Source organism: Halictus rubicundus, chromosome 12 (assembly GCF_050948215.1).
Source record: "Halictus rubicundus isolate RS-2024b chromosome 12, iyHalRubi1_principal, whole genome shotgun sequence".
Taxonomy (NCBI): Eukaryota; Metazoa; Arthropoda; class Insecta; order Hymenoptera; family Halictidae; genus Halictus; species Halictus rubicundus.
In genome coordinates this window covers 5,457,078-5,479,553 of record NC_135160.1, presented here as the reverse complement: position 1 = coordinate 5,479,553, position 22,476 = coordinate 5,457,078, and the positions used below count along the sequence as shown (strand labels likewise).

The window sequence follows — 22,476 nt, the reverse complement described above, 5'->3', positions numbered from 1 at the left end:
TTTCCACGGCACAGAACCTCGAAGACCTAGGGACGAGACCCCTGAGCAATTCGTCAACGGATCTCCAACCCCAAGATAGATCCCAAGTTCCACCACGAAGACTGGTATCTCAGTTAGATCTCTGGAAAACATGGTCGACCCGGCGACAGTCGCCACGATATTCCCATCCGGTTGAGATAATTGAATATAATCAGGGACCGGTAGGCATGCCCATAGCTTTGCGTAATGTCGCCCACGTGAATTTTTTCCTGCCAGTCGGTGGAACGAAACTTCCACGTCCGGGAGCCTTGAAGACCGACTTTCTCAAGGCTTGTACGCCGAGACCGTTGCCTCTCTTCGACGTCGAACGGTTGTTTGGCACTATCGGCCCGCTCTTGTTTGGACATTTACCAGAAGAGCGGCGTATCGAGCCGCTATCCGCGTTCTTTAAGCCTCCCGTTAATTGGACCGGAGGGCCAGACGATGAGTAAACATCTTCCGCGGATATTTTCGGAGGCCTGTCTTCTTGATTGGTTGTTTTGCCGTTTTCTTCATCGACGGACTTTCTCCGATCGATTTTCAGGAACGAACAATGCGGTTCTGGATCATCTCTTGCTTCTTGGTTGCACTGTTGGCGACGCGATCAAAGAGCTTGGCGAACCGTCAAACGGTTTATTTCGACGCGGGTTGCCGACAGAGTTGTTACAATTTGTTGCGGTTCAGAATGTTTCTTTCTTTTGTTCGAGAACGTTGTCTTTGAGGGTGCCTAATGACGGCTGGGTTAACCGTAGCGAACCGGAGCTGATCTTTTCAGTGTTGATTTCTTCCGGGACCAGTTACAAACCAGATTTCGTATGAAAGATGAACGATCGCGAGGGGTCCGATAACTTAATTTCAGTAATAACAATTGATCCAAACGATGACTCACTCGTTCAATTTTAGGGGCGTGTTCACTGTTTCGCATTTTTTCCCGCGAGGCAACAAAATCGCACTGTTTGCTCGAGTATTCGAAACCCGTCTGGATGCTGTTTGTTTGAACGAACGTTGCCGAATTGTTCTCTGTTTAGCTTCGCCAGAACCGAGTGTAGTCGTGATCTATACACCGAGTGGTACAAACGTAGAGAATATGAGAGAGACAATACTAATCCAATGACAAAACCATTTGCCTTTTAATTACTCTTTTACGAAACTCTTAGCAACGTATCCATGACAATTTTCTGATTAAAACGAGTCCAAACACGGTACACTTCGAAGTATATTCGTATATTCGTACAAAATCGCATTTAAACAGTTCAATTTAATGAACAAATCAGCGAATATTTAATCCAGCATCGTGGCCGAGCCTCGTTATCTCACATTTTACAAATCAGTTCGGATAATCGAGATTCCACTCTATCGTGGATTAAAGAACTAAATATGCTCGGAATCGTGTCGTGTCGGTACTCATTTTAACCAGAAAAATGAGACGAGTATGCCGGTAAAAGTTTCGTAAAAAAATGATTAAAAGCAAGAAAAGTTTTGTCATTGAATTCGCAATGGCGACAATGTTTTTGTTTGCTCGCTGTCCTTTTCTAAGTGCGACGCCAGCGACGAGAGATCAAGGCTCGTGCATGCTGTAAGCGAGATTTCTGCCGAAGTTTTCGCATATATCGAGACGTTACCGTAATTACGCGAACGAGAAAGTCACGGAAAAGTGACGACAGAGCGGGAGCGTTCGCGGGAAAACCGTCGGCGATAGTGGGACGCGGGCGAGAACGAGAGGAAGAGCGGGAAAGCGAGACGAAAAAGACGAATAGACGCGAATGACTCATCCCACGTGGATTTTAAATAGAACGTAAACGGCTTTTGACTCGGCAGATGCTGACGACGAACCAGAGCCAGAGCAGCAGCAGCAGCTCGAGCAGGGTGGCCAAGTCCTCGCAGAGGATTCTTACCTCGTCCTCGTCGAGTGAGATGAAAGCTACCTCTATGAAGAACGACCTCAGGGAACTGAAACGCGGCATATCCGAGATGAAGAACAACATCTCCACCAATTTCTCGCAACGGTTGCGAAACAGCATGGAGAACCTCGTCGACAGGTGCGCTTTCTTACCTACTTGTCATTTCTTCACCTTCTTTCTTCATACCTCACTTTTCTCTGCAATATTATATTACTTTTCTATATCATATTACTACACCTTACACAGATCATCGTCACAGACGTTTAACCAGAAAACATTACTCCATCTTCCACGCTTGACTATAAATAAATTATCATCATAGATGATTAACCCAAAAAAAAACATGGTTCCTATCTTCCTTCATTCTTCATCTTTCACACCAGAAATAAATCATCGTCATAGATGATTGACCAAGAAAACATCGTTTCCACCCTTCCGCATCCTTCTTCAAGAATATTGAACTATGAATAGATTATCCAAGCTGATCGTCCAAAGGGCAACGCTGTCAATTCGTAGATCCAAAATTGACGAACTGCTGGTTCGGATCCTTCGGGGAGCAACGCAGAAAATAGTACCAAAAGTCCCTAGAAGTAGATTCGGTCCTGCACGCCGCGTAATCGCCGAAGTCGCGGTCCAAGAATTATTTATAAACGCGTATTCCCGTTTTAGCAGCATCCATCTTGATTATTTTCGAGCCTGTCCGAACGTTCGCGCCACTTTGTGAACGCTGCCACCGGGTTGGATCCACGAGATCTGTTTTGCCACGTGCTCCACGTACCCGTTCAACCGAGGACTTTTGTTTTTCGCGCAGGGACGGGAGCGGACCGGAAGAGTCAGATCTAACGGAACCGTTGGTCACGTTCCCCGATCCTGATACACCACCCCCTGCGACAGGCACGGTCACCTTAACAGGGGGTTCGCCTTCTCAGTTGAGCTCGCTGAACTCGCTGAACAACCTTCACAACATGAGCCCGCCGATGAGCATGACGAACATCTCGAACATGACCAATCTGCCTGCTGGACAGGAGACGATGAAGTTCGAGCAGAAGAAGATGACCACTGCTTCCAAAACGAAGGTGAGCGATTCCGATAATGTAATTTAGTCTCGATTTTTCAATGAAATTGTTACCAACATACTCGTCACGATTTCCCGATTAAAACGAGTACAAACACGACGTGATTCGGAGTATGTATATTTGTTTAATTCGCGACGCGGTAGAACGTCTATTATCCGAACTAATCAAACAAACGTAACTATTTGGATAATAGAACAGTCATGTAGCGACACTGCTAGATTAGATTTTTACTAATTCACTCTATAAATTATTTCAACGTAGATCTCGTTCGGATACCATCAGTTCGGATAATAGAGGTGCTCTTCGATCGTGGATTAAACAAGTACACACGCTTCGAATTGTATCGTGTTTGGTGTCATTTTAATCAGAAAAATGTCAAGAATATTTCAGTAATGGTTTCACAAAGAAATGATTAAAAATGTAAAAGCTTTGTCATTGTTTATACGTAATACAAGCTGTGTTTATCTTTCTATCGCGTCGATCTAGCTGTCTACCAGCACATCAATTGAAGACCAAGTGACAAAGTAATGTAGAAAAATGATTCTTCGAGCACGTCTGTCTGCTATTTATCTCCATACACGAACAAAATCTTTGTAAATAATTCTCGATGATAATTCTGGAAACTGCATCGCACGACTCGCCGCGCATCGAAGTCTCCGGGTGTCCATAATCAATTAGCAAGTTCCCGGGACGTCCTTCTGTTGATATCAGAAATAGGAAAATAGTTTTGCTGAAGCAGATTTACGAGTCTGAACGTCCAACATTCCTGGTCCCCGAGAGGTTCTAAAACGTCGAAGACGATTTGATTCATGGACCGAAATCCCGGCAGCATCTCAAAAAGAGGACAATTATAGAATCGGCCAGCGTGTCCCGTTCGATAGCGTAATAATAATCGATGTCGCGTGCACGATCGTTCGTCGATGCTGCGCAATGTTTGGCCAGAGGTGCGGTTTCCTCTGGTTGTCCTTCACCTTATCATCCTCGAGAGTTCTCGGGGGAAAGGCGCGTTGAAAATTCACGCCAGAGTGTCCGTCCGCATCGATCTGGGCGTTGCGAAGATCGAAATCGTTCGCGGGGGTAATTGTTCAAGGATCGGGAGATCCACGATGATCTAGAACACCGGTACTCGTGTCAGTTATTTTTACCGTTGAATGTCACGCCCTGCCCGTCGACAGCTGATCTCTTTCCGCTTGGTTTCTATCTTTAACTTCACTTCCGTCACGCTGCCGTCGAAACTTCTCCCTCTTTCTCTCGCGTTTCGCACAGGCCCGATTCCCGGCGACGGGCAAGGTCAGTTTTTACGATTCACCGGTGAATTTCACACCGGGTGGTTACAGATTTTCTCACGCGGTTTCCGGGAAACGGCGTTCCGAAGCCGGGCCGGTAACTTGGACACCGAAAGAGTCGAATTTATAGTTTTAGGTGGAATTGTGAAAATACACACGTCAATTTGTTGATAGAATTCATTCCCCACAGAATTTCAGAACGGAACTTTGAAGCTACGAGTATCCGATTATACAAAGAAGGAACACATTCCTCCTTCTAGTGCCCCGTAATTAATACAATTTTTATTTTGCATGCAACTTATCGACAAATAATGAACGCAAAAACTTATTGACGTATAATTCTTTGGAAGTGGAAGATATAAATGGTTCGAAATTGATTCTGGAATTCAATGACCCAGTAATTTTTCTTTTTCGGTGGTTACGTTGTGAAACGAAGACGTTTCGTGACGCGATAAGGAGCTGCGTGGCAGATACAGATATCGTGTCCGAGATAAAATTTATTTTTCGAATAGTAGTCGGACGATCGTTCGCAACAGTTTTTATTTTCGTGGGCTCTGGTAACCAGCGGCGGTTCGAAACGATTTCAGGTTGTCACCGACGGGTTCAGCGCGGAGAAAGCGACAGCAAACAGCGCCGAAATGAGAGCTCTGCAAGCTGGCGACGTCTCGTACAAGGAGCAAAGCGCCGCGACGGCGGCCAGAGCGAGGGTTGAACTCGATGGCGTCTCGGCGGAGAAAAGCGTCGCTGCTGCGAGGGTGAGTTCGTCATGATCATTCCACAGAATCCTGCGAAGCTACGCGAAAAATTTCCTACGAAGATTTCTCATTTTTCCCAGCACAGGAAATTTCCTAATTCTAACGATCCTTTTATGAAATCTTTATGGGCATATTCGTGACATTTTTCTGATTAAAATGAGTACCAACGTGGCACAATTCGAAGCATATTTTCGATTATTCGAATTAATCTGTGGGGCGTGAGTATATCTATTAACAATTATCTAGCTGAACTCGTAGATTAAATCTTTACTGAGCGATACTATGAATCGTGTTAAACTGATAAGGATTCGGCTGTTATCGGTTCGGATAATCATGGTTCTACCGAATCGCGAATTAAACAAACGAATGAGCTTCGAATCCTATCGTTTGGTATCGTTTTAACCAGGAAAATGTGACAAATATTCCAGCAAGAGTTTCATAAAGAAATGATTGAAAATTTTTTTGGTAAATTGACAGATTCAAGATTGAACTGAGAACAGATTTGTAAAGATTAGAAAATAGGGAAGGAGTTTTCCACGAAGGGAACTTTTGAGCAACAACGTGGAAGATTTTCTGGCAGAGTTTCGAAGCCGTTGACTTTCTGTGCAAAACGGTGAGCATGTTGAGAACAGTTGGCCGTGAGAACGAAAGATCCTCTGCCCATTTAGGCGACAAAAGGATCTAAAGGAAGGCGATCTGCTCTGGGTGCGGCCTAAACTCGACTGGTAGAATAGTTTGGCACGAAACTCCACGCGCAGGCTAGCCTCCGAGGTCGTTGACACCATTGCAACTTCGTGACGAGGATCTTTTGGGGCTGATGTCTTTGGTTGATAGCAGAGAAACAGAGTCCGCTTTGTTGTGTTCAGGCAAACGTTAATTCGAGCGATTTGATAAGCAACTTGTCAGTAACAAAGTATAGCAGCGCGTGCGAACTTGTTATTTTCTTCGATTTTAGTCCTAGAAACTTCTTCTTGTATTTTGAACTTCGTTGGGAAGAAATTATTTCTGGAATTGCTAGTGCTTCGATATAGGCTCGATCTTAGACCCGATGAGAGTGTCTATAGCGAGGCAAGACCGTCCATACAATTTTCCATAAGATTCAAGTATGATTTTCTTGTTAAAAATTTAATTATGTGGCAAAAGTAAGATTCATATCATCTTGCCAGGAGATAGCAGCACTAAAAGGTGGATAGTTTAAACAAATAGCTCGTCCCACACCAGAAGCGATCAGAAGATTGTTCAAAATGAAACTCGTTACAGTAAACACATAATTAGGGCGGCTTTAAGTCATCATCTTCCCGGTTCTAAATTTGTTTATAAAATACAGCCCTGCGAATTTCACAATTGTACCTGTTCGCATGAAAACACAACTTTCTCTCTTCTCTCCACTTGCAAATGTTTATCTCCAAAACTACTCATCCGATTGAGTTGAATCTTTCTTTAATCGACTCTAGAATAACTATCCTCTCATAACAATATTATTTTCTATCAGAAAATTCGATTCCAGAATACCCAAAAAATTCCAACAAATCCCCGATCGTTGAATCTTGCTGTATCTCCCACAAACGGAGTGTTTACAATCGATGTCCCACTAAAAACGACGCGGACAATGTCTGCGCTTTTAGAACTCCGAGAAAGAAGATCCGATCGTCCGAAATAATCTGACGAAAATATTCAGGAAATGTTGCAACGTCCCGCTAATCGGTCGATAGCTTATCAGCGCGCGACAACGGAGTCTCTTTAGATCGAAGCGCGTGTCTCGCGGATGAATCGCCAGTCGAATCGGTGAAAGCCCTAAGAATCGGTTCTCGGTTCTCTTCGAACCGGGTTTATTCGCCCGTTGGAAATCATCGAACTCTGATTACAGGGAGCCGTTGTTGATTACGCACACAACGGGGCCCGTCTTGAAAGGCTGCGCGCAGCTACTTGCGGCTGGCTGCTCGTCGACGCGCTAAATTTAGCCGTTTTTAGCCGGACTGCCACGTAGCTTTTGAGTCATCGACGGAATTTTTGACCCGGAGCCAATTACCCTAACGTCGCGCAATCTCGTTCCCCGTTCCTCGACCCGCGCCAATCAGATTCCACCCCTCGCGAATCGTTGAACCGGCCTCAAAGTCGAGGCTTCTAACTCGTCAGCTGATCACCGCCAGTTTTCTAGATCGTCTACGAACCACGGTACACTAAAATTTGTTTCATATTTCGCCAACCCATTTTCAATACAAATTCATAAAATCGGAAGTCTAGTAATCATTGTTACAATGGGTGGAGAACTACCCTTAACACTTTCACGTCCGGTGACACCAACGTGGAGCCATTTGCATCCCGTTTATTATTTGCGTATCATTTAATAAAAAGCAGCTAAGTTTATGATGTTGTAATGAATTTTATATTTTATATTTGTATCATACATTTTAATGAACAACTTTGCAAAAAGTTCCGGCGACAGAGAAGAAAATTTTTGTGATCCGTGCGGACGTGAAAGTGTTAAACCTGAAATTGAAGATCGCTGTTACTTTAATTACCGTAAGCCTATGAATTGACGTTCTAACAATTCCACTATATATCTGAAAGAAGCTTAATAAATTTGGATCTAAATAATAATCTCAGAAGAAGAAGAATCTTATTAGATCTTACTATTCAAGTCGGCCATTTTGGTTTGCGAATTCTCTCCTTCCGATCGACGCAGAAAATTCTTATTTCGCATGAACAATTCCATTCTCCCATCGTATCAATGTTACTCGAAAGAATAAATCATTTTGGAATAGTGGGCGAGTAGCGAGGTCAGCAAAGAGTGGATGTCGCCAGAAGATGAATTAGTATAGACGCCCAGACGCCGTTGCTATCGATTCACCGTAAGCAATATTCGGGACGAGCATAACAGAACGTTCACCGGAGCGAACGAAATTCTAGCATGCGGAGGCGTTTCACCGTACGTCTAATGGAACTTTCGCGTGTTCGCCCTTCGTTCCAAAGGCCGAGCGAAAGGGCAACATGTTTCCGTGGTTACCACGAACTGTTCTCGCGTCATAATCGGCCCGCAGCCTTGACCCGCTCGATACACGCGTTGTTTTTTCCTTCTATCGTAGATCTGTTCTCACGACACACCAATTCCACGATCGAAATCTGCCATTGCTCACTGCTTTTTCCGAATCCGCGCTCGCCTGCGGGGATTTCTCACCTTTCGCGGTGATACAGAGGCGTATCGATCGTGTTTCGCAGGATCTAGCAGAAACTCCCCGCCTGTAGGCTTCTAAAAATTATCAAATAATCGCTGACAAATAATATAGACATTTTGAACACTTTTCCCAACGCTCAACCAAATACAATGATTTCTCTATATACGTCGCCAAGGCCTGGATGATAAACGTCGCGGAACTATCCCCTCTACCGCGGGGTGCACAGTAAATTCTCGTTACGAGTCAGTTGCGCCGTTCTGGTGACCGACTCTTAGACGAAATCTGAGGTTGTCGCCAAGCGTGTACAAGTCATAAAAGCTTATGACTCCTAAGCAATAGTGACAAGAAGACTGAGAAAATGTCTTTCTCCGATACAATGTTGCACGTAGAGATAGCTCTCGAGCTTCGGCTCCTCACCACGCGTGGGTAGTTCCACTGACTCCAAATTGTAAGGTTGGCACTGACTCGTAATGGGAATTCACTGTACCCGCTGTGGGGTCACGAAGCTCGAGAGACCTCGGACGCCGAGGAGTGTAAACCTAACACTGCTCGGGTATGTCCCCTGGACGATACATGACAAGACCCATGTTGTTGACATATATCGAGAACTCACTGTACTTTCAATTTCTATACTTACATTAAACTCGAAGCGTTGCGTTAAGCATAACTCTCGTTCAACACGTGTGTATAAACAATCTGCGAATGCATCATATTCGCATACAGATAAACATAACTGTTCAGATTGGTCAAATAGTCTTCTTCCATTTTCAACGACTTCGGTCGACTTCGGCTGACTTCGGGTAACTGCCTCGGCCTTCGGGCAAATTTTTCGGCAAAGCATCGCAGTTTTTCCGCAAAATGGCGCACAGAGGGGTTGGCTGTTATCTACGGGGGTGGTTTAGCACATGGGGGTGGCAGTGGTCGACTGGAACGCCGGGAAACCACCGACAACCCGGTCGATACACCGCCCCCGGGGTGAAACAGTTCGTTCCTGGCGCTGATAGTCGTCGGATCGCGCGTGTGTCCATGGGCCAACAACTGTCCAACCTGACCCGGGGTCTGTTTCCGATCCTGAGACCCGGCAGCGGCGTCGACAGGCGAAAAATCATGGCCACCGATCCTGGTCTTGGCGGCATGGCCTCGAAAACGGTATGGCGATCATGGGAAACGCTTTCGTTCGGTCGCTCCTTCGGTGGCGCCAAGAAATGGTTATAGTGATTCAATCGATCGTCTGAAATGTTATAGTTCGTCTTTGTTACGCCGTAACGTGGTAAAGACTTCTTACTGCGAATCAGGTTGACGATCGAACTTCACCGAAGACCAAGGTCTCGCGGGGCGTTGTTGAAATAATTTATTTTTGTGTTCTTTGAACATTCCCGAAATCTGACAGTTCTGAAACTAAGGAAGCTCAGTGGTCGAATCTCTGAGAAATCATCGTTTTTGTGTTTCAAGTATTCAATTTAACCCGAATGCGGAAAATATTTTTCTAATCGTTCGAGTGTCACGTCTTCAATTCTCAATAAAATTATCCACAGACCGAGAGAAAATGTTTGTTTGAACCACTGTGAAGGATTCGTGAATGAAAAACATCAACGTCGACGGTAGTTGAGTTTTCGACGCAGTCACGGCCGTTGACGCCACGCTGGCGTCACGTGAACGGTTAGTACCCACTAACGTAGTATAGATGTCGATTTGAAAATTTTTTTTCGGTTTGGTATCTAAGAAAACTCTTCGAGAGGTATTAGTAGCTGGCGAATTGCTTTGTACACATAGCGATGAGGTAATTTTGTAAATTATGAGACAAGTTCCAGGAGACCATCGATCCTTCTTCGTTGCTTATTAACGTTAGCACCGATCGATCCGTCGCGTTATGAATAGATTGCGGGAATGTTTACGATGTTTGAGTCCTTCTGGAACTAGTTTCCGAGGATCTACATCGAACAGAAAATTATTTAACACATTTAGAAGAACTTTGAATAACTTTTTATATTCAATATGTTTTCATTGTGTTTTACATAGCCAGACAAACACACCAACGTATTTACTCAGAACCTTGCAATTTACGTTAGCATTTTCACCGTACTTTACCCGATTGAATATCAATTTTCTACGAACACGAGTCACGTAAATTAAATAAAATTTAATGAAAAATAAATTCCTCGAAGAAAAGCAGAAATAAAATTGCGAACTGTTTGTTCGACAATTATTATTCTCCGACACTGCTCCGTTTCCAAAAATTTTTCTAAAAGTGTTTCAAAAGTACCAGTTTCCTTCAAACGCTGTTCTATTCTTTCGATTTAATTCAAACAACCGCCGCTTCAATTCTAATTGTACATCATCAGTATACTGAGGATTTTATGGATTTATGACGAAAACGGGTAACCACGATTTAAAGTAGTGGACATATTAACCCTTTGCACTCGAGTGGTGACTCTGAAGCACCACTAGAAATTGTTGTGGCATTATTTCAAAGAAAGTACAAAAAATATTACAATGTATTTGTTACATTACAAAATTTGTATTCAACAGATTACTAAACATTTAGATATTATATGTGGAAATCGGATCAGTTTCGTATCAATAAAATGAAAATATTCCAAGACGGAAGAAAAATTTAGTTTTAGAATGAAAATAGCGTCGAGTGCAAAGGGTTAAAAAGATTTAAGGATACCAGCGTATTGGTTTCAACTTGATAAAATAATTAAAAGAAGAAATGAATTTTTATTTCGCTCCCACGTCTTGCAATCGATAAAAACATTTTTCATTTTGCAATATCCGCAGTCTAATCATCAGAAAAGTGTCGACTCGTGCAGAATAGAGATAGGACAGAGGCTCGGGGAGGATCAAGAGCGACGAGAATTTATGGGATAGATAGTGGATGCGCCTAATAAACGTTCCTCGTTGAAGCGCGGTGCGTGGGCGTGACAGATTACAATAGTTCGCCGAGGACTCGGTGCTTCGTTGCGTCGAAATTTCTGTGTTGTCGGCTGCGGATACTCCGAGAGAGAACGTTCAGCGACTTCCGCGAATTATTTTCGAGCGTAGAGACAAACGATTTTGTAATATTTTTCGCAACAGTACCGACGCCAGTTTCGCAACAGTTCCGCTTCATTGTCAGTTTCGGGGGGGGGGGGGGAGGTTTTCGCGAAACGAGTGTGTTCACCGAGTGACGGACAGTGAGATCATCCACCGAATTTCGGTCAGATCTGCGGGAATCGTTGCCAACGAGGAATGGATGTCACCGATATCTTCCCGGAACCGAAATAGAGCTCGACCGCGAATCTCGCTCGCCCGCAATGCCAGCTACTCGAAAGATTTTCAAGGACTTGTTCAAGGCCATCTCTGAATCCCCCATGAACCTCTAGAAGCGGTGCTCCGCCTCTTCTAGGGGTACTTTAGCTCTTTAATAATAACAATTTTTCTGTGCAATGTTCAGGTAACAATTTTTTCTTTTGGCAAGAATTGTTTAACCGATGCAATTCATTCAATAACCAAACTGCGTGTTTTATTTTCAAGTCTCTTTTTGCCACAGTGCGCTGCGGCGTAAAAGCGCTGGATTTTTTTAACGCAGCAGGTTATGTTGTCTCTCTGCTACTCGAAAGATTTTCACTTGTTCAAGGCCATCTCTGAATCCCTCATGAACCTCTAGAAGCGGTGCTCCGCCTCTTCTAGGGGTACTTTAGCTCTTTAATAATAACAATTTTTCTGTGCGATGTTCAGGTAACAATTTTTTCTTTTAGCAAGAATTGTTTAACCGATGCAATTCATTCAATAACCAAACTGCGTGTTTTATTTTCAAGTCTCTTTTTGCCACAGTGCGCTGCGGCGTAAAAGCGCTGGATTTTTTTAACGCAGCAGGTTATGTTGTCTCTCTGCTACTCGAAAGATTTTCACTTGTTCAAGGCCATCTCTGAATCCCTCATGAACCTCTAGAAACGATGCTCCGCCTCTTCTAGGGGTACTTTAGCTCTTTAATAATAACAATTTTTCTGTGCGATGTTCAGGTAACAATTTTTTCTTTTGGCAAGAATTGTTTAACCGATGCAATTCATTCAATAACCAAACTGCGTGTTTTATTTTCAAGTCTCTGTTTCCCACAGCGCGCTGCGGCGTAAAAGCGATTATGTTGTCTCCTCGTTGCCCCATAACTCTTTTATCAAATTTCAGCTGTGCTTCCGCAGCTTTTTATTGTTCCAGTAACAGCAGGTCGAAATTTTTATCGTTTCTTTTATGTTCCGCAAGTTGAAATGCCCTCGAACGTCCTTTTTTATCGTTTCGACTCCTCCTATCATTGTGCAAATTGAAGCTTGTAATAGAGGAGTGCCCGAGATAGCGATACAGTTCCCAGAATGTCATTTCCTCGGCGCGTGTTGTTTAGTCGTGCATTGTCCAATCCAAAACAATTTTATTTATAGAATCGCTATCGTTATCGTATTCATATACTCGAGATAATCATAATATTATTAGCTTCTTCCATATTAATCGAATCATTTATCCGGATGCCACATAAACAACAAACTATTGTAGAAACTAATATTGTTTTGTCAGTCAACAACAGTACAATGCTTCTTCATTTTCTCCGGGTGTTTATGATAACTACACCATTATGGTCACCCTGTAAATTTTCTAAAAAGGTGTCACTGCATTCCATATAAAAAATCAAAACTCTTTCGTTTTTCCCCAAAAATACAAGTTAAAAAATTCTGTACATTTCCTCCTTCGACAGCAAGAACAAAATTTTTTAAATCGCAATTTTCTAATTTTTTTGAAATTTCGATGCCGTTCACTGGAATTGGAAGGCTCGAGTGCTGCTTCTTGCATGCGACTTCCGGTCCCGTTGCATAACGATCGAGCGCAGAAGCACGCGAGACGCCACTGCAGAACGAGTGCATGCTATAGTGTTGAAACAGCGGCCGCTATTTCGGAGAAACGAAAATAGAAACAACGTAGCGTCCACGCGATCTCGGTGAAAAATCGGCGGTCACGTGGCCCCCAGTCACACCTTCGCTGTAGCAGGAACCGAATTTAACCTGCGCGCCACCTCTGAATCGCGCTTTTGGTTCAGTGCGCGCCGCGACACTCGGATCTATCGATCCTCCCGTCCCGATCCCACTTACCTCCCTAACGAACCGCGATATATCAATTGTTCTCAACGAGAAGATCCGTCGACCGTTTGAGGACGTTCGATCGATGAACCCCGAGATAGATCAACGAAGTTTGATTAGCGTGGTAATTAGGCTTCGCGACACGCGCTTCCGGCGAGCATGAGTGCACCATGGCCAGTGCATCGCTGCGTGAAACAGCGGAAGAAGTTCGATCGCGCGCTCGCGGTAAGTTTGCGATCGGAGATCCTTCGAGCGCGAGATTACTATAGTGTAGTTGGCTATAGTGTAGTTGGTGGAATATAGGGGAATCGTCTTCTGTCGAATGCATCCTGCCAGCTAGCAAAGTGCACCTACTGTAGAAATGTTGATATTTCTTTTGGACTTTAAGAGTTTCCCAGAAATCCTGTAATAAATTTGTTGACCGAAAGCAAAAGTAAACAGTGTCTTTGAAACGTCAACAAACTGTCACAGAGGAGAGCACAGAATAGTTATTTGTCTTTCGCGAACGCGTCCCGTCGACACAATGATCACGACGCAACGGTGCATCGTTCCAATGCAGTTGGTCCCCGCGATTTTTCAGTCGGACTGTTTATTTTGCCGCGATCAAAGGGACACCGGTCGTAAATTCATTCACAGAACGCGGACACAATCGGCTTGTGACCGCGATTTATTTTGACGCGGGCTCGATTCGGCCAATTATTTGAAAGGCGCGGGCCAATGACGTAAACGCTCGTCGAAATATCTGGAAGCCGAAGGGGACGAGTACATTTCATTTCGTCGGATTTGTTTACGCTACTCGGCACCCGTGTCTCTAAAATACTGCGAGCCGGCACGGCCGAGAATAAAACAAAAATTCACTGGCCCGGAGACGCTCGTTACTCGAGAACTATTTGTTCTGGAGAGATGTTGTTGAAATAAAGATTGTGTGGCTGTCAAAGACGAACAATTTTCGTTGAAACAGTTTTTTTGTAGAGTGCATAATTTTCGAAATATCGGGGAGACTGTGTCCTCTAGTTCGCGGGCTAAAGCCTATAAGCGATGAAATATACATTATATTTTCCTGAATAGTTCAAGAACTGTATATTATAGAGAAAAATTGTTTAGACAAAGATTGTCCACCCTTCGAAGACGAGCAATTTTTGTTTGAACAATTTTTTTCTAGAATGAACAGTTGCAGAAATATCGACCAGGATGTGTTCTCCACCCTCTACTTTGGAGACTAAGGGAGGGAAAATATTTACTTTTGTCAATATTTCGATAATCATTCCCCCCAGAAAAAAATTGTTTAGACAAAGATTGTCCACCCTTCGAAGACAAACAAATTTTGTCTGAACAATTTTTTTTTAGAATAAACAGTTGCAGAAATATCGACCAGAATGTGTTCTCCACCCCCTATTTCAGAGATTTAGGAGAGAAAATATACTTTTGTCAATATTTCGATAATCATTCCCCCCAGAAAAAAATTGTTTAGACAAAGATTGTCCATCCTTCGAAGACGAGCAATTTTTGTTTGAACAATTTTTTTCTAGAATAAACAGTTGCAGAAATATCGACCAGAATGTGTTCTCCACCCCCTATTTCAGAGATTAGGAGAGAAAATATACTTTTGTCAATATTTCGATAATCATTCCCCCCAGAAAAAAATTGTTTAGACAAAGATTGTCCACCCTTCGAAGACGAGCAATTTTTGTTTGAACAATTTTTTTCTAGAATGAACAGTTGCAGAAATATCGACCAGGATGTGTTCTCCACCCTCTACTTTGGAGACTAAGGGAGGGAAAATATACTTTTGTCAATATGTCGATAATCATTCCTCCCAGAAAAAATTTGTTCAAACGAAGATCGTGCGTCCTGTAAATACAAGTAATTTTCGTTTAAACAATTTTTTTCTAGAATTAATAATCTTCGAGTTATCGACGTGAACACGTTCTCCTTCCCTCAAACAAAATTGAGTTCATACATGGCTGAACCCTTTCCGCTACGAAATCTGCAATATTGCGAATTTCTACACGAACCGAACGACATTATACTCGAGAAAGATAGCACTTTCTCCAGCGTAAATAGTCCAACTTTTTATTACCTTTTAATCTCCATAAAGCGACGTCTTTTGTGACAAAGCTGGGGGAACGAGCGAGGCAACGATTCGGTTGACGAGCAGATATCAGCGTGTCCCAGCGCGTGCAGCCACGGTTCCCCATGAGTTCGCTGAAGTCTAAAGTCCTCTGATAAGTCGACGATCGACGAGGCCACGTGGAGGCTCGTAATCCGGGGTGAGGGGGGAGAGAAGCGGAAAGAATCGCAAGGTGGCGGAGAGGAAACGTCGCGGCACACACGAGACGGGGAACTCGTCTCGTGACGACACGCTCGGATTATATTTAGAGAAATACGTCAGAAGAGTCGACCGCGGAGAGGTCGAGCCGCGGCCGATGAGCTTTCGACAGGCCAGACTGTTATGGAACTCTGTCGCGGAAACTGGTCCGCGAAGATTTCCGCGCGTTTCGCTGCGGGACGCCTCGAACAGTGGCTACTGTCTCGTGCCTCGATCCTCTTCCTCGGAAACAACCTGTCCGACGGTTTCGAACAGTTTACGCCACGTGCTCGCGAGCTCCGATCGGTGAAACTTTCCGTCGCACCTCCAAAAAGTGAACCTCGTGCGCGACGATTACGGTAAAGCCTCGATACACGTGATGAAGATGTGCTCGATACTTGTGGAAAATTGATACCCGCATGGAGAAGCGTAAAACGACATGGGAGTAGATTTATTGGTGAAGACAGTGTGTACTATTATCCAATGATGATACCTTTCGTTTTTAATTTTCTTTAACATTGACCGACGTATTTGCGACATTTTTGTGATTAAAATGAGTACACGCAAGATGCAGTTAGATTTTTAATTCTCCAGTCGGTAGAACCTCGATTATCCAAACCGATGACAGTAATAACATTTTTCGTAAACCATGTAATTTAACCCTTTGCACTCGAGTGGTGACTCTGAAGCACCACTAGAAATTGTTGTGGCATTATTTCAAAGAAATTACAAAAAATATTACAAAATGTTTGTTACATTACAAAATTTGTATTTAATAGATTACTAAACATTTCAATATTATATGTAGAAATCGGATCGGTTTCGTATGAATAAAATGAAAATATTGTAAGACGAAAGAAAAATTTAGTTTTAGATTGAAAACAGCGCCGAGTGCAAAGGGTTAAATGCAGATATCGTCAGTTCGGATACTCGAGGTTCTACCAAATCCTGAATAAAGCAAGTGAACATGATCCGAGTTATGCCATGTCTGTTTGTGCCGGTAAGAGTTTGATTAAAAAATAATTCAGAGCAGAAGGTGAATGAAAATGTTTCGGAATTAGTTTAGGATATATATTTTGTGTGCCCGAAGATATAAATGAGTGGAACTGTCTCCCTTTTCCCCAATTAGAGATCGACTATACTTAATCTCTGTTAATGGCGACGAACGCTGGGAGAGTAACGAGGTGTCGAAAGGCGATCGCAGAAGTGTTTTGATTAATCGCGACACAGCGTATCGATAAAATTGCACACGGATGATGCACAGTGGACCGTTTGTAGTCGGCGTCGCGATCCTATCGCGACTTATGCTACCGCGATTTAACGTCGTTAGCTAACGCGCCATAAGTGGGCCTCCGATGCCGTGTTAATTCCCTGCAACGCGTGTCGAATATTAAACCTCAATCCCCTGCGGAATGTTCCGCGATTAGTATCGCCGCTTCGCCGAAACCGTATGCATATTCATTTTCATACTTCGCTACGGAGTTTATGCTAATACCGTCTGTTGCTCCGTTCGACCCTCGTTTCGAATTTCTCGTTTCGTCTGATTCTCAAAAATGGTGAGCTCATCGTAGATCGTTGAATAAATTTATCCCAATTATTATGTTAAGATATACGTAAAATTTCCGTGGATGCTCTTCCTAATTGTTGCTGTAATGCATTATGGATGGCGAATTTCTCGTTTCGCAATTGTCAAAATCGTGAGTTCAATTTTAGAATAAGTTCAATAAGTTTGTTCTGCTGACTGTGTGAAAATAAAATTAAAACTTTCATAATTGCTCTCTGCAACGTCACCACACGAGAAAAGAATTTATGGGAGTGAGTTGAAGTCCACTTTTGAGCAAATATTTATGGCCACAGCTTCCCCCATTGTTTCGAAACTTCCCGAGGCTGACTTCCGGGGATTATTTATTAAACACCAGTGGTTTCCACGGAACTCGTTCCTCAGGAAGTATACGAAAAACTGGCATTGTTTGGCCACGTGTTTAGACCCGTCGCTTTTGAAATTCAAATCGATCGCGTCCTCAAAGTCTGCGCGTTCCTTTCGCGCCAAAATATTGTCTTAACGGTTAGCAGCTGGGTTACTCCTTAAAAAAGGAAATCGTTTAAACCACGCCATACAACTTTATAGTCTTCACGACCTTGCGGAGATGCTAATTAATTTATTCGTCGTGGTTCCAGGAGCAAAGGAGCTTGAAGGCTGGCGATCTGTCGCATCAGGAGAGCAACAATATGGCGGCGTCCACGATGAAGCTGCAGAGCGACTCCTTCAGCTCCGAAAAGGTGAGAACCTAATATAAACTACTTGCATACGAAAACTTTAACACACTCGTAAAAGACAACGAAGCTGCATTAACACTGGTTTTAATCAACGTTAGTTAAATCAAATTCTTCACGGTAAACGTAGCCCTCCGTTCGGGCAGTATTTTACTACAGCAGATGTTAAATTCTCCTTCTCGAAGCACGATTCTCCATTCAGAAAGTTCCGCCAGGGCCGTGCCAATCTCCGCGCAGACCCCAACCACTCTGACACGCCATTCCTCGTGCTGCCTCAACATCTTCATCAAAAAATTCTGTTCTCCTCGAACACATCGAAAGTTTCAGCGGTGCTCTTTCCCGTGGGTCCTAAAATACATCCTCAGCCTAGATCACTGATCCAAACTGTCCACCGGGTTCACACTCCTGAAGAGCCGGCTTTCCACGAAGGTTTCCTTGAAGACTGTTCGGCCGCGTTCCATTCCACTTGGCCCACCACCAAGGAATCTGTTTCCCCGGTCAGCCGGCCACAAATCTTCCCGTTTGATAGCGTCCGTGTCCGTTTGGCTCTTGACGTAGGCCAGAGTCGGCTCTACGCTGGTGAACTAGAGAGAGAGAACACGTTGGGAGAGCAAGTGGGATCCGCGGATTTAACCGTGGATCATCTCGCCGCGTTCAGTCGTTCCCGTTTTCGCGAACGTCGCGGACCTCCTTCCGGAAGAACGGACCGGAAACCATGAGGAAGTGGAGCCTCGACTCTAGAATGGTATACCTGTCCTCCGATCTCTCGTTCGCTGTGCCTGCCTCTCCGGAGTTTCGGGAGTCGAACGTGTTTTGCAAAACGAAAAGCAAAAGTATTTCTGTCGAAACGCGACGACGACCACGACGACGAAGACGGTTTCGAACGATGGGATGTTTCTCTGGGTTACGTGGCGCTACAGAAATAATGTTTACATTATCTACGGACGTGACACAGACCGTGATAACTCTCCTCGATCTGGACCAAGCCTGGATGCTTCTATGACCAGTGCCAAGAGTGCCTTCTGTCAGGTCGAACTAGCTGATCAGACACTGACAAAGTCCCGATCAGTAACGTAATCTGAACGTTTCTTCTGATATTGTTATTTAGAGTCCTAATAGCAGCACTGATAAGTGAAGCTTCAAACTAAAATTGGACGAATTTCGGTACATTATTTCGGTAGATTGTCCAAATATTTTTCATATTTCATATTCGTCTCTGTGAAGAAGACTTTGATATGTATGATTTGTTAAGTCAGTGCAACTTTCTTTACTATGACGCGAAGTAGTTCTCCAATCAAAACGCCTTTAATCTCCCCAAAAGGTTCGAAATTTATACGCACCATAGTGTGGATACTAATTTAGCTCTAACTCACTGTAGTGCTCCAAGCAAAATACCCTCCAATATTTTCAAAATTTATATGCGACAGTACGTGTAATCGTAGCCGCAACTCCCAGTAGTTCTGCAAACAAAATACCTTTAATATTGTGAAACAGAGTTCAAAATCAACTTACAAAATCGGTTCTCTCTATTTTTAGAAAGCCATGGCGGCGCAGCAGCAGCGGCAAACGGTGACCTCGACAGGGATCTACAACCACGAGAAGCACATGGCGTCGAGCTCGCAGTCCAGCATCACGATAGCCTCGAAAGGGGTGTCTTCGAAGTCCTCGATGATCACAGCTGCGAACGCGGTGAACCAGTTGATGAACGGGATGAGGCCAGCAGAAGACGAGCTGTTATCCTTGCCGTTGGACGACCTGGACCTCCTCTGTTCCAAGTCGAATCCCCAGGACGTCGAGAGGGCTATTGCAAAGTACTGTAGCTTCCTGGACAGTTTCGTAGAACGACTGAAAGCGGACGACTGTAAAAATGGGAAGGCCCCGTTGCTGTTGAACAGGGTGAACGAGATCATCCGGAAAGCCTGGGCAGTGCCTACTCACGGCCACGAATTAGGCTACACGCTCTGCAACACGTTGAGGACCAGGGGCGGTCTGGATTTGTTGATGTCGAATTGCGTCGCCAGCGACCACGAGCTGCAATTTTCCTCCGCGAGGTTGTTGGAACAATGTCTGACCACCGAGAACAGAGCGCACGTGGTGGAGAATGGTCTGGAGAAGGTGGTGAACGTTGCCTGCGTGTGCACGAAGAACGCCAACTCGGTGGACCACTCGAGAGTGGGCACGGGGATCTTGGAGCACCTGTTCAAGCACAGCGAGGGCACCTGCAGCGACGTGATCAGGCTGGGTGGCTTGGACGCGGTTCTATTCGAATGTAGGAAGAACGACGTGGAGACCTTGAGACACTGCGCCGGTGCTCTGGCCAATTTGTCGTTGTACGGTGGCGCGGAAAACCAGGAGGCGATGATCAAGAGGAAGGTGCCGATGTGGCTGTTCCCTCTGGCGTTTCACAACGACGACAACATCAAGTACTATGCCTGTCTAGCCATCGCTGTCTTGGTCGCTAACAAAGAGATCGAAGCAGCCGTGCTGAAGTCCGGCACCCTGGACCTGGTTGAGCCCTTCGTCACCTCGCACAATCCCTACGAGTTCGCTAAGTCGAATCTCGCGCACGCTCATGGTCAGAGCAAGAATTGGTTGGAAAGGTTGGTCCCGGTGCTCAGCTCGAAGAGGGAGGAAGCCAGGAACCTGGCAGCCTTCCATTTCTGCATGGAGGCCGGCATCAAGAAACAGCAGGGCAACACAGAGATCTTCCGGGCGATCGGCGCCATCGAGCCTCTGAAAAAGGTCGCCAGCTGTCCGAACGCTATAGCGTCCAAGTACGCGGCGCAGGCGCTGCGGCTGATCGGTGAGGAGATCCCGCATAAACTGAGCCAGCAGGTTCCTCTCTGGTCCACCGAGGACGTCAGGGAGTGGGTGAAGCAGACCGGGTTCGCCGAGTGCGCGCAGAACTTCGTCGAGAGCAGGGTGGACGGTGATCTACTGCTTCAGCTGACCGAGGAGAATCTCAAGGAGGACATAGGACTCACGAACGGCATCAGGAGGAGGCGGTTCACCAGGGAGCTACAGAACCTCAAGAAGATGGCGGACTACAGCAGCCGGGACACCGGGAACCTGAACAGCTTCCTCCAGTCCATAGGCCAGGAGTTTTCCATTTATACGTACAGCATGCTCAACGCCGGCGTTGACAAGGACTCGATCAGAAATCTGTCCGAGGACCAGCTACAAACCGAGTGCGGCATTGCCAACAGTATTCATCGGCAAAGGATACTGGACGCCATTAAAAACATGCAGCACAATCAGCTAGGATCGTCCGAGGACGAGTCGCCCGACAAATCGTTGGACGTGTTCGTCAGCTACAGAAGATCGAACGGATCCCAGTTGGCCAGCCTGCTGAAGGTGCATCTGCAGCTGAGAGGCTTCTCCGTCTTCATCGACGTCGAGAGGCTCGAAGCCGGCAAGTTCGACAACAATCTCCTGCAGAGCATCAGGCAAGCCAAACACTTCCTCCTTGTGCTGACGCCCAAGGCTTTGGAAAGGTGTATACTGGACACCGAGTGCAAAGACTGGGTCCATAGGGTGAGCTCCCCAGATTCTTGATTCATTGTGTTACGGATTAATTTGCACCCCCTAAAATCCTTAACGCTATGTTGCTTTTATTTGCAGGAAATTGTAGCAGCGCTTCAGTCACAGTGTAATATAATCCCCATCATAGACAACTTCCAATGGCCGGAACCTGAGGAGCTCCCTGAAGACATGCGTGCGGTTTGCCACTTCAACGGTGTGCGTTGGATCCACGACTACCAAGATGCCTGCGTAGACAAGCTTGAAAGGTAACATTATCATATAGGTTCAACATTATTCGCTGCTCTAAGTACCGCCCATTGCACCACTCCTCTCTATTTGCTCCACCCTTCTGAATTCGCCACGCCCAGTCCTCTATGATAACCCCGCCCTAATCACAAGTTGATTGTACCGTTTCTCTCCCTCAGGTTTATGCGTGGCGAGATACCAGTCAGGTCAGAGATGTCAGGTGGAATTCCAAGGAGTATCGCGTCCAAGGACGTGACCCAGCCGAACACACCGTGCAACACAAACATTCGACAGTCCCCCAACTACCAACGAATGCACAGCAACGAGAGCAGGGGCAGCGACAAAGATTCAACAGGTGGGCGGGATTGACTAGAGGGCCCGCCCACGGCTATACCGAGCAGGTCAGCATGGTGACAACACCAATTCGACATTAAACAACGCTAAAATCTGGGTTGCAGCGATTAACAATCTTTTTTTTTTATTTCCATGCAGCCAGGATTAACAAACGCAATAAGACAATCATGACTAGGTCAGTCCGTGAGATCAAGGTCCGTGTTTAAATGGTGTCGATTGTGCAGTTGGAACAAAGTTACTTTCTCAACACATTATCTGCCGGCGATTATCTAGTAATTTTTGTTTAAGGTTATTAATAGGCTTTCGGTAGATAAAGTTTTGGAATAACGATAATTTTACAGAGTACAGAGTTGATGATAGCCGGTAGGTCAGTCGGTGGGCGTGGCCTCGTGACGGAGAAAGCCCCTGGCTCGAATGGTCGCACAATTTTGTTCCAACTACACTCCGTGTCTCCC

General features: G+C 44.9%; 1 protein-coding gene across 8 annotated transcripts in view; it reads left to right on the top strand.

The window, feature by feature from the left end:
* Positions 1-22,476, top strand: part of Sarm (sterile alpha and armadillo motif) — a 136,028-nt gene that overhangs the window by 113,081 nt on the left and 471 nt on the right. For 5 of the 8 annotated variants that reach the window (XM_076798186.1, XM_076798184.1, XM_076798185.1 and 2 more), the window contains exons 3-9: positions 1,837-2,057; positions 2,731-2,995; positions 4,869-5,036; positions 17,804-17,905; positions 19,436-21,433; positions 21,521-21,687; positions 21,847-22,068. In XM_076798186.1, coding sequence (XP_076654301.1) covers positions 1,837-2,057; positions 2,731-2,995; positions 4,869-5,036; positions 17,804-17,905; positions 19,436-21,433; positions 21,521-21,687; positions 21,847-22,036 — 3,111 coding nt within the window. In that variant the 3' untranslated portion in view covers positions 22,037-22,068. Of the gene's footprint in view, positions 1-47; positions 105-1,836; positions 2,058-2,730; positions 2,996-4,868; positions 5,037-17,803; positions 17,906-19,435; positions 21,434-21,520; positions 21,688-21,846; positions 22,069-22,159; positions 22,216-22,476 lie in introns of those variants that run through there. The other 3 variants (XR_013083176.1, XR_013083177.1, XM_076798188.1) reach the window with 3 other exon arrangements.